Raw genomic sequence first — 12,608 nt, 5'->3', positions numbered from 1 at the left:
GGAGGAGAATACTTTGTCAGTCAAGCTCACAGTTGGTAGTGAAGTACAGTTGTTAATAAATTCTCAGTGCTTTAATTTACCAAGCTTGTGGTATGCTATAACTCATGTAATGTATCTTCTTCTTTAATTAGAGTGAGGATAAGCAAACAGACTACAGCATCTTTCTCACTGAGAATCACTTATGTTCATATTTCTTCCATTTGATACAACTGTTTTTGTTGCAGTTTTAAATAGAAATGTTCCAATTTAGGACACTGAAGCATGTCTAGATTTAGTAAAATTCCCAGACATGAAAATGGAATTAAGGTTTTAAATAAAGCAATAGCCTTTATTTCAAAATATTATAATGTGGTTATTAAAGAAACAAACATTTGAAATTTAGGCTATTTAAAAGTAAAGTTCTATAAAATAAAAACCTCTACATGCATATCTCCAACCAGCACAGCACTAAATATAGCTCACAGTTCATACTCCGCTTCACCTACTATAATAGCTTATTAAGGCCAATATCTCTCTCATAGTCTCCCAAAGAGAACAGAGACTCGCATCCCAATTTCCCTCTATGGTCAAAAGACCCCAATATATCACATTTTATGTCAGAATATAGACCCAGCTTAGATGTGGGTGGACTCTAGTTTTAAACTGAGTTGGAATATTTGCATAGGCCCTAAGCATATGACCAAAAAGAATGAGATCATGAGGAAAAAGTTGTTTTGTTAAACTTGTTGTTACCTTTTAAAATACCAGTGTTATCTTATTTAAGGTTTGGGCTCCTTGCCTTGTCCTTCGGGCATTGTGGCTGTTATGGGTAGAGAGAAAGGAAGAGAGGTGATTTGGGGCCTCTGTTCCTCATTTTTATCTTTTTCCTCTTCTTTGAGGACCTGAAGTTAAGCCTGTAAGGAAACAGTATTTGAAAGCCTTAAGGCCATTCATGCTGCTATTGAAGTCAATGGCAAAACTAAAACTAAAAGCTAAACTGGACCCACAAACTCTTTTTAAGCTGTGTGGATCAGTGGTAGCTTGTATAGCAACAAACACCATAGGACTGGGGCCTCTGGCTGCTGCTGTACCTTAAATATTAATAATATTTCATAAAGTTCAGGAGTTGGAGAGGGACAATCAGGGCCATCCTTAGAATTTATGGGGCCCTACGCAGTATTATTAAACTGGTGCCCCTATGCCTGATGGCAGCCCGGGCTCGCAGCCCAGAGTGGGGGTAGGGGGTAGGGACGAGGCAGCAAAGGGTAGTTTGTTTGAAAACACCTGGCCCACCTCACGGTGGCGGAGAATCACAGTTCCCCGAAGAGACCCCCTACCCTCTCTCTCATGCAGAATGGACATGCAGAAGGTACCTAATTAAAAGCACTAAACTTGGGAATAAAAAATGTCAGTTACAGGATTTTTGATATGCCCTGAAGTTTGTCAGACATTTATTTGCAAAGACTTTGTAGTAAGGGTGAGTCAGCTGTCTTACTGAATACAACATTAAATATTATGGAATACATGATGCAGCTCTTCTCTGTTTTACATTTTCTTAATCAGTATTTTTAAGCTGATTTTATATTTTAAATGTACTCTTAAGCCTTCATAAAGTAATCATTCCAGATTACTACATATTTAACTCACTGAAACAAAGACATTCTTTTAATTTAATCAGTCTCAGAGGTTTAGTGTGTTCATAACAATGTTCATTGCTTTTAGAAAAAGGGAACACTTAATTTACTTTGTGTGATCTCCATAACAACAGACATGTTTATGAAATTTCACCAACTTTAAAAAATATTAAAAATATGTTTCCAAAGATTTTAGGCATAACAAAGGATTTTATATCTTACTAAGGTACTGATTTTGCTGGAGGGTTCTCTTAAAACTAGTTCATCAGATAGAAGTAAAGAAAGGGAAACTTTGTCCAGCTATCTGGAAGGAAAGGGGTGTTGTCCCTTTAAGGGCTTTCTTCAAGGGGTGGGGGGAGGGTAAGGGAGAAAGGGATGGACAGGAAGACTGGAAGCAAGTTTTTTTTTTTACTATAGTAATTTAAATTAAAATGTATATTTTAGATAAGGATGGTCTTTTGAAGGATTTATTTTAAAAATGGTATGTCTGAAGATCCAAGCATTTAAGGCTAAAGATGATTGTGCATCTAAAAATCTATGCAAGGATTTTTTAGAGATGTGATTTTATAATCTTCACCAACTCACTAATAAAATATTTTTAAAGCAAATTTTAAACTAAGGTCCTGTAGACTAATATGTTCTGAGTAAATATTACAGTAATGCACAACTGTTTTTGTCAGTAAATGCAGAAACTGACAGTATATACCTGGGATTTGGCAAATGCCTTCATTACCACTTGAATGGCTCTTTAACAGTTTCAGTGTTGTGCTAATAGATCTGGCTGGCTGGAAGGCTTTTTCACTTTTAAGTTACTAGATCCCCTCCGAAGTAAGAGTCACCAGGCTGCAGCAGCCAGCTGTGGGAGCCTGCAGGAAGGGTCAGAACAGGGATAGGAAGGTGGAAGGGTGGACACTAAGACCCAGTGGTGCCCCAAATTTTCAGGTGCCCTACACAGCCTCCTATTCTGCCTATGCCTTAGGAAGGACAGCCCTGGGGACATGGAAAAATGTAAGGTATCTGTATCCCCAAACAGGCAATGAAACGGTTAATAGGAGCCCATACCTCCCAACATTTCAAGTGGGTAAAGCTGGACACAGCTCCCTTTACATTTGGCCTCTCCACCCCTCCACAGATGGGCCAAATCTGAGTGGTCCTATGACCGTGGTTCCAATGCCACTTGGTTTTAGGGTGACCAGACAGTAAGTGTGAAAAATTGGGATGGGGGTGGGGGGGTAATAGAAGCCTATATAAGAAAAAGACCCAAAAATCGGGACTGTACCTATAAAATTGGGACATCTGGTCACCCTACTTGGTTTTCATAAAGGAAGGATCACAGGCTAATGGAGGGAAGGCCAGGGAAGAAAGCTAGGAGAAAGGTAGTTTCCTCTTTTGGGTTAAAGGCTGTGAGATGCTTGTTCTACAATCAGAAGGTCCTCAGCCAGAGGTAGTGAAATCTAGGGCCAGAGGCAGGACCTCCTGAGCTAAAAGTAAACTTGAGGCAGTAAATCCCAAGAGGCTGTGATGGCAAATCTTAAAATGTGTTTGAGTCTGAAGTTTGAAGGGCTGCATGGGGAGAGAGAAAAATGGTCTCCTTCTGGGGAGTAGGGAAGTAGAGAGTGGAAAGACCTGTGGGGAACAGGAAGGTCTGGAGAGGAAGGAGGAAGTCCAGAGAGGGATGATAGCTGGTATCCACAGAACTGGAGTAAACTCCTGTGGCTGACCCTGACATAAGGGTAAGAACTGGACCTTTGGGGATAAGCCCTCGGAGATGCTGCTTGTTACAAAGGCCCCAGGAAGGGGCTGGGGAAAATGCCTGAAGAAAGGCTAATGATAGGAAAGAGTCCAGGGAGGCAGTGATGAAGTGTCTGACAGCAGACATAGGGTATCTGGATTGGAACACAATGTAGATGGTGGGCATGGGTTCCCCACTAGGAAGGAGAGAAGAGTGTGATGACCAGTGGGCCCCAAGTTAGAGGGCTGGAGAGACAAGGTCTTGAGATTATGTATTCCAACTTCTGTTTGTTGGACTTTCTGTTACTCCGGAAGGGATGGACTTAAATGTGATGTGACCTGACTGGAGGGCTATGTCATGAGAAGAGACCACTGAAGTGACTGTAGACAGAGGCTGCTAGAAAGGATAGCTGCTATGCCACATACAGCTGCAAAGGGGCATGCCAGTGGTGAGTCCACCTTTCTACAGTACACTATTACTCTATTTACAAAAATCTACTTCAGTAGAGAACAAATAATTAGTTTTTTTTTTTTAAATAGTGTTCTGCTTCTGGTCTGGGTTCATTCCTTATTGGGAGAGAAACAGGTAAATTTAGGCAGGATACTCTTGCGTAATTATTTTTATTTGTAATCAGCACATACTTCCTGTTGTTGTCCATCCTTTAAGGCAAAACTGCAAAAGCAACAGAAAAAGTTAAAATTACCATCTGAAACTGTTTTCAGTACTCCACCAACAGCAGCAGTGTAAGGAACACATGAATTGCTATACTAAATCAGACCAGTGGTGCAGCTAATCCAATAGTTTGTTATGGACAACGGCCAACACCAGATGCTTCAGAGGAAGGTGCTAAAAGACCTGTAAGAGGCAGGGTACATTTCCTCTTAGGCAACCTATAATTATTGGTTGCCTTTAGTCCTGAAGCATGAGGGTTTATATCTCTTCCAAAATTCATGGCTTTTTATTTGGTACTTACTGCTGTATATTATGTTTGTGTAAATGTCTAATCGCTGTTTTAAGTCTGCTAAACTTCTGGGCTCAATTATACTATTTAGTATTCAGTTCCCATCTGGAATCAGGGCATGCAGCAGAGTCACTTACTGGGCAACCTAAAGAGTGCCACTGGCCTGTAACAGATTGCTTGATTGGCTACTCCACCTGATAAGTAGGAAGAGTCAGCAGAATAGCTCTCTATCCCAGCACCAGCAGTTTGGTGCCTGCTCAAAGCATTTGCCCACAGCTGTGAAAGCTCTTGCTTGTACCCAGCCTTTCCCATGCTTCTCTCTAGGTAACCCAGCTCTGAGCCTTGGTTCCGATTTCTCATTTTTTGGTTCTGACCTGGGTTTCTATTCCTGGCCGCCTGACTCCCGTTCCAACCACTAGGCATGAATGCCTAAGTCCTGGTCTCTGACTGTTCCACAGACTAACCTGCATTGTATGAAAATACTTCCTTTTATCAGTTTTTAATTTGCCATCTTCTAGTTTCTGGGATGCATTAACAGGAGCATCATATGAAAGACATGGGAGCTAATTGTTCAATTCTACTCCTCACTGATGAGGCCTCAGCTGGAGTACTGTGTCCAGTTTTGGTGAGACATTTCAAGAAAGATGTGGACAAAATGTACGGAATCTAGAGGAGAACAACAAAAATGGTAAGTTTAGAAAACCTGACCTAGGAGGAAAAGTTCTTTTTAAAAAAAAAAAAAAGTCATGCTTAGTCGTGAGGAAAAGATTGAGGAGAGGACCTGGTAAGGCTTCAAATATGTTAAGGGCTGTTACAAGAAAGACCGTGAGCATTGTTCTCCATGTCCACTGAAGACAGGACAAGAAATGATCAGCTTAATCTGCAGAAAGGGAGATTTAGGTTAATAGTAAGAAAACTCTAAGGGTAAGTAAGCCCTGGAATAGGTTAAGGGAAGCTGTGGAATCCCCATCCGTGGAGATTTTTAAGAACAGGGTAGACAAACACAGCCGGGGATGGTCTAGGTATACTTGGTCCTGCCCCAGTGTGGATAGCTGGACTGAATGACCTCCCAAGGTCCCTTTCAGCCCTACATTTTTATGATTCACTGAATGTCCCCTTGTTCTTGTAATGAGCCATGGGGAACAAAAAATTCCCGGTGTACCTTTCTCTACCATTATTTTGTATATTATTATGTCCCTTCTTAGTTGTGTTTGAAAATCTTGAGCCAGATTGTATCACATGCACAGTCCCAAACAGCTGCGCAGTCTGCATATCTTAACTGCACCTTTAATTAAAAAAAAAAAAAATTAATCATTCTTTTCAAAAACATACTTAGCTGTCACTCAGGATTACCTTGGGCTTGTACTGTACTAGTTATGCCTGTATCTCTAGTTTAAACAAAACAGAAACATTGTAACCTGTTCCATAAAAAAGGACTTCCTTTTGTGAGACAAGTGGGTCAATACAATGACACTGCATTCAACTGCCTTAAATGCTAACTTACAAAGCTCTGCTTGTAGAGGATACTTTTTAAAAAATGACCTATTTCAATTCATGAATTATCTTCATTTTTGATTAGAATTTTATTCTACTTAAGGTCTCCTTTATGTGTTCTTGCTCTCTCTTCGTAACAGTAATGGCTGAGGTTTGACAGGAAAATATACTGTCTGGGTTTATGCTGCTCTTAAACATGAAAGCTCTTTTGAGCAAGAAACAGCTAAAGTATGGAAAGTAATTACAAAAGTACAAATAAAAAATATGTAAAGGCAAATCTGACAAGTGTCTCAGATGGAGTAGGGGAAATCTCTTTCCTTAGTAATGAAAGGTGCATTTAAAGGAACACAAGTTTTTTATTAAAGCTGATTATAAAATTTACTTCTTGGTATCTTTACTGTTTTTGTTTGTTTGTGGGGTTTTTTTTTTCCCTTTCTTTCAGCAGATCATTCACTAGGAGCCATGAACTTGAGTTAGGTCTAGTCTATGCCTATAATTGACATAGCTATGTTGCTCAGAGGCTGTGAAATATGCACACTGAGTGCTGTAGTTAAGCTGACCTAGATCTGGCTAGGTTGAGGGAAGCTAGTCAGCTGTAGCGAAGCCATGCCCATAGTTGTACCTTTATTTCTAATCCTTTCACTTCCTGGGTTATGTGCTAGCCCAGTGTAGCAGTGGGTGGATTACAAACACTGCAAAGGAAAGATGGTGTTTTATAGGGTGACTACATGTTCTGTTTTGGCTGTGACAGTCCCTTTATTAAGCCCAGCCCCAGCCATCTTGACTTCTTTGGCAAAAGTGGGCATTTATCCCCTTTATTCTTGCCAACTTTTTCAAAAAAGTGGGGTGTGGTGCAGAGAAACAGGTGGGGGAAAAGCAGAGATGCCAGCCTGGGCTGGAGGGTGGGGGAGGAAGGGTTCCACTGTGGGTGGGGGGCAGACAGGGTTCTAGTGACAGCTTCAAGTGGGGGGCCAGCAGGATTTGAGTGACCAGTGACAATTGGGGGGGGGGAAGAATGCATCTTAGGCAAGCAATTGGGGCTAGCTTCATGTGGTGTCCCATTTTTCCTTTGGGAAATATGCACCCTAGGGATGGGGGAGTCTTTGGGATTAAGGAAAAATAAAATCCTTTTAAATATCATATGAAATAGTACTTAGTATAATTCACACACACTCCGGCCCCCAAGAAAATAAGTTAGGGCAGGGGGGCTGGCACAATGTGCATAGTGGGGATGCTGAGAGCCATTTAGCCAACCTGTAAACCCTGAAAATAATGGAAACCACTTCAAGCCAGGGTGGAATGGCACGCCCCTAGTTCCAGCACCTCTAGGGTAACGGGGTGGAGGGAGGACGCTGTTTGCTCGCTCTCTCTCTCCCTCTACTGAACAAGCAGTCAGGGGCACAGCTCTGCTAGATATAAGCACCAGCCTGAATGCCGTGGTGTAGGGCTGCTGGGCTCGTGCCTGTATCTCTCCGATTCCCCGCGCGCTCCCGTACTGCCTAGGGCTACCAGCGCAAGCAGTAAGGGGGCCACAAGCGGTGGGGATGACGCAGGGGTAGGTGCGTGGAACAACGGGTCGCGCAGGAAGCGGGGCGCTGGTCCTATAACTGCGCGCCTCGTGCATCTCAGTTATGCAAGCGCCAGCCCATGTCCCTGCGGGCTCGCGCCAGCTGCTGCTGCGGCGACTCACGCCGGGCTCGCCCCGTTCTCTCCGCAGCGACGTGAGCAGCGCGGTAGGAGCCGGGCCCAGGCGCGCCCGTGACCGCTCCTGCCGAGCATCCTTCTGACGTACACAGGATTCTCTGCAGAACAGCCCGTTTACCGCCAGCGCTCCCCAGCGTGCACGCGCGCAGCGCTCCCTTCCTCCCCTCACGAGAATGTCCCGCCCAGCTCCAGCAGGGGAGCATGCGCACAAACAGACGTTTCTGCTGCCAACTGAAGGCACGCGCACGGGCGCGCCAGGAGCCGCCTCGCAGCCCCGTGCTCATCCGGGCTTCTCCGCCCTCGATACGAAGAGGGTGGGGCTCGCAGTCATGGAGGTGCCGCCCCGTAACCCCCCTCACTTCGGTTACCGAGCTGGCAGACGGGTGGATTTGTTCACGGGAACGGGATCGGTTGTTTGCCTTTAGCTCGACAGTTCCTGTCGGTTCCGTCATCGAGCCCCTCGGCCCGCACACCCCCTTTCCCATCCTCTCAGGGTAGTAAACACACTTTAGGAACGTGAGGGCGGCTAGTCAGGTGGGGTGATAGCAGCCAATAGGAAGGCGGGGCGGGGCTTAACGATTCCGTCAGCTCCGGAGTCCGGTGCAGTCACAGGGCGAGCGGCGAGGAAGCCACAGCCGCTTGGAGCGAGACATCCCGCGCGCCGCTAACCGTCACCTGTGGCTGCGCGCGGCCTCTCGGCGTGGGCGCGAGACCCCCGGCGCGAAGGTTTCGGGGTGATGTGTCCCCCTCAGACGGCCGGTCCCTTTGTCGCCTCCGCGGGGTCCTAGCGCCAACGGACGATCGCCAAGCAGAGCGAGCGACCCGGCAGCAGCTTCACCTCTCAGTGTCACACCCGCTGCCCCGGCGCGGCGCGGCCGGGGTTCGCACCGCTTTAGGGCTGCACGGGAGAGACGAAGCCGAGTCCGGCATGAGCCGCGGAGGCTCTTCCTGAGCCCGGCGCTCCGCGAGGGATCGCGCCCCCGGCCATGGGGGTGAACGCCGTGCACTGGTTCCGCAAGGGGCTGCGCCTCCACGACAACCCGGCGCTGCGGGAGTGCATCCAGGGCGCCGACAGCGTGCGCTGCGTCTACATCCTCGACCCCTGGTTCGCGGGCTCCTCCAACGTGGGCATCAACAGGTGGCGGTGAGTGAGCGGGCCGGGCCCGGCCGGCCGCACGTAAACCTCGGGTTACATATGCGGTCACGCTGCTCTCCAACATCGCTCTAATTGGCCCTGCTGCAACCTCAGCGCCGCGGTCCCTGCCTCCCCGCGGCTCAGGCAGCCGCGATCCATCCCCAGCCTGCGCGGCGGGCCTGCTGTGCCAGCCCCAGCAACCCCGCCCCCCGCCTCCTGAGTGCTCCCAGCTGTGCTGTCACCCGGCTGCTGGGCGGCCCGCAGCCAAGGCACGGGGCTGAACGTCCCGGAGCGGTAACCTTCAGCGCCCAGAGTGCCAGGAGCTTTCCCCCTTCAAAAGAAAAGCGCCAAATAAGGGAGTCCCCGCCACCCTGGCAGCACTCATGCTAGTCCCTGGCTTTTAATCCACTGTGTTGTGTAATCATGATTCAAGGAGATCTAGATGATTTAGGTAAAATACTAGTGATTGCAGTCACTGTGACTTCCAGTAGAGGGGTATTGCTGGTAGCAGTGGCTGGAAACCGTAGGGAAAGAAACTAGTGTATGCGAGTCCAAAGAGCTTGCCTTCTAAATCATAGAAATGTGGGGCTGGAAGGGACCTTGAGAGGCCATCTAATCCAGCCACCTGTGCTGTGGCAGGACCAAGAAAACCTAGACCATCCCTGGCAGCAGGTGTTTGTCCAACCTGTTCTTAAAAACCTCCAGTGATGGGGATTTCACAACCTCCCTTGGAAGCCTATTCCAGAGCATAACTATCCTTATAGTTAGAAAGTTTTTTGTAATATGTAACCTAAATCTCCCTTGCTGAAGATAAAGCTGATTATTGCTTGTCCTACGTTCAGTGGACATAGAGATCAGTTGATCACCATCCTTTTTATAACAGCTCTTAACCTATTTGAGGACGGTCAGGTCCCCATCAGTCTTTTGTTCTTTTTCTTTTCTTTTCTGAAGACTAAACATGAACAATTTTTTATAGCTATGAGAAAAGAAAAGTTTAGAAAAACTAACATCAACTTTTGTTCTGGACTTTTTCCAATTTGTTCATAAATTTGACTCCCAGACCTGGATGCAGTGCTTCAGCTAAGGCCTCACTGGTGCTCAGTAGAGTGGGTCAGTTATCTCCCATAAATACCCGAGCTGAGATTATTTTGAGACAAAAAATGCATTGACACCAGGTATTGAATTCATGAAAGGACTTTTTAATATTTTTGACACACTGCTTAACAGATTTATATGTAAATTCTCAGAAAATCCATTCAATCCTGAAAAAGTATATGTGATGTCATTTTCAGGAAGATGCAAATTTAACCAACTTCATACCAAACAATGGCTACATCTTCACACTTGTGGGGTAGCTCTCATCTGAGCTAGCATGCTAAAAAGAGTAGTGTAGCACATTCAGATGAGAGTTAGTGTGAATATGGGTATTTGAGCTGGGAATCACACCTAAGTTGTAGCCAGAGGTTGAATCCTGCTTTGAGTTTTGCACTTAACTTTAACTATGAAGCTGTGACAGATACCTGTATAATAAAGAGATGACATAGCAACAAAAGAAGAAATAAGGGAGAGGGTAGTGGGGCTAGGTTATACATACAAAATGATGAGCTTATTTGAAACTTCAGTATTTGTCTGAAAGGTTTTTCTTTTCTAATAAACTGATAATATCTTGGAATTCATGTAACATCAGCAAAGCGCCTGTAATCTTTGGATGGATGAATGCTAATTTAGCCTCCGCAGAACTGTAGCGTTGAGAAGCGTTAACTTCACTTTACAAATGATGAAACTGAGGTACAGAAAGATGAAGTTACTTACCCAAAGTTATACAAGGAATGTATGGCAGAGTTAAGAGGAGAACTTGGATTTACTAGTCTACTAGTTTAGATTCTTCTCTACAAGACCTTCCTTTTATTTTATATAATCTTCTCTATCCAAGGACATCAGAGTACTTCATGGACAAGCTAACTTCTTTAAATGTTTGGAAGTTGCCAACTTCTGCTCATGGTAGTCCTATTTATAGTCTTGAGAAAGCAGAAGTACTAGACTACTCTTCCTATGATATTTTATTTTTATTGACAAACATGCATTAACCCTTAACTTAGAATTATGCAGTATAATATAGTTGTTGCTGGACACTCGTTCCGAATGGGATGATCAACAATTGTCTTTACAAGTTGTTTTCAGCAGATACTTTCTCCTGAAAAACATCTTGTAGCTTTATAAACAATTCAGAGATTTCTGCTTTTATGGTAGAACTACATACATGCCACTACAAGCTGTGAAATTATATTTCCCAATCATTCTATCTGCTGGAGACTGGAGCCAGCCTAAAGGGATACGGCAAGTCTGATGTTTTTAAAATACTTTGCAGGTTCCTAAATTTGTTTGTAAGTGGAGTAGGAATTAAGAACATTAAATATCCTGAAATATGTAATATTATGGAGAAACAAATCAAGACATGCTTCTCCTCCTGTAGTCTCTAGTCTGTAAAAGGTCAGCATGCAGCATGGAAGCTTGTGATCTGTGAGCAGGTGTGAACTTCATGGGACCTACTAAAGAAGAAGAGCCTCATTAATATTAATACTAACGTCCTTTGGGTTTCTGGCAACCATTCAGTATACAATTATATGTGTATAATATATATTACTCACATTTAGCACGTGTTAGCTTGCTTAGTCTAAAAATATTCTTAGTGCTGTACAGAAGACCAAGTCAATCCCCGCTCTGAAGAACTTATAGTCTAAAAGAAAAACATAGAACATTGGAGAATTTTTTTTTTTAAAGGAAGAATGCCTGCTCTGTACTAATCCTTCACCTCTCCAACAAGATCAGAGATCTCCCAGAACTAGTTCCAGATACTGCAGCACCCTCTCCTAAGAGACCATTTGAATTGCTTCAGTTTTCAGTGCCTATATGGCTCTTGCTATAAACACAGTTTGTGTACCAGAGACTCTGCCTTCTGCTTCATAGTTCTTTATTATGTGTTTTATTAAAGCTTTTTCAAGTAAAATTTGCAACCACAATTAAGATACCAACAAAACCAGTCTCAAAAACTATTTACCAGAATGATTTCAATAAGTTTATAAAAAAACAAATAAGTTTGTTTTGAACTAAATGGAAATAAGTTAAATTTTTTTCATAATTTTGTTTTCATTTTTTTAGCAGCTGTAGTGTGTGCACACAGGACCTGTAAAATGGCCCTTTCAGTTTGGAGCTATCATTCAGCAGCTGAAATTGACAGTCAAGCGCTTATCTTCTCAGATATTGGTTATTTGCTCATGTTTTTTTTTTACAGAAAAGGGCATTGCACTGGCAAAACAGCAACAAAACAACTGTGATTAGGAGCAGATGCTCACTCAGCAATTGAAAAATCTTAAAAAAATTTCTTGTTTCCTTTTTCTGCTGCTAATTTACAGTGCCATTTTTTAATCAACATGAGTTTAGCATTGGGTTGAGGGAGGGTTTTAGACTGAGGAAATTTATGTAGACAAAAATCCTTGTCTTGCAAAGGGCTGGATCAGTGACCCAGATTCTCTTCCAGACCTGTCACCTTTTGTTCAAAATCAGTGCACCCAGAGTGACTACCATTGTCAGGTTTTCATCTGTCTTTGAAGTTAAAGCATGGTTAACAGAATGGGCATTAGAAAAAGGTGCTGTAATAAAACTAGAAAAGAAATGAGACTAGGTTTTGTTTCTTTTTGGAAATAACATTACATTGTGATCGCTGTCTTTACATCAATCACGATTCCTCCATCCATGTTAGAAGTTATGCAAAATAAAGAGACATTTGCAGTGTTTCTGGTTTTTAGGATTTTTTTAATCTGGCAAATTTAGAGCATACTTCAATATATTGATGTTGTATGGGAAATTCTCCTCTTAACCATGCAGGTAACTCTTGTGTGAATTAGTATTCTTGTATAGTTGCCATATTGAGCAAGTATAATTACTAACCAGTGACCTGGCCTCACTGAC

At 43.8% G+C, this 12,608-nt stretch overlaps 1 protein-coding gene and 1 long non-coding RNA gene across 2 annotated transcripts in view; one reads left to right on the top strand and one right to left on the bottom strand.

Annotated features, from left to right (window-relative positions):
- Positions 1 to 3,951: 3,951 nt before the first annotated feature.
- LOC135895498 (uncharacterized) lies at positions 3,952 to 8,022 on the bottom strand. Its single transcript, XR_010562470.1, has 3 exons — positions 7,873 to 8,022; positions 4,771 to 4,972; positions 3,952 to 4,017 (listed from the first exon to the last, which is right to left on the bottom strand). It is a non-coding gene; the product is annotated as an uncharacterized LOC135895498 (long non-coding RNA).
- Positions 8,023 to 8,490: 468 nt separating this feature from the next.
- The window catches only part of CRY1 (cryptochrome circadian regulator 1), a 74,686-nt gene continuing 70,568 nt past the window's right edge, over positions 8,491 to 12,608 (top strand). The window contains exon 1 of the mRNA XM_065397496.1: positions 8,491 to 8,648. Within this exon, the coding sequence (XP_065253568.1) occupies positions 8,491 to 8,648 (158 nt within the window). The remainder of the gene's footprint in view (positions 8,649 to 12,608) is intronic.

Source organism: Emys orbicularis, chromosome 1, assembly GCF_028017835.1.
Source record: "Emys orbicularis isolate rEmyOrb1 chromosome 1, rEmyOrb1.hap1, whole genome shotgun sequence".
NCBI classification, from domain to species: Eukaryota; Metazoa; Chordata; order Testudines; family Emydidae; genus Emys; species Emys orbicularis.
The sequence above is the reverse complement of the archived record's forward strand: the minus strand, read 5'-3'. Positions and strand labels throughout refer to the sequence as shown.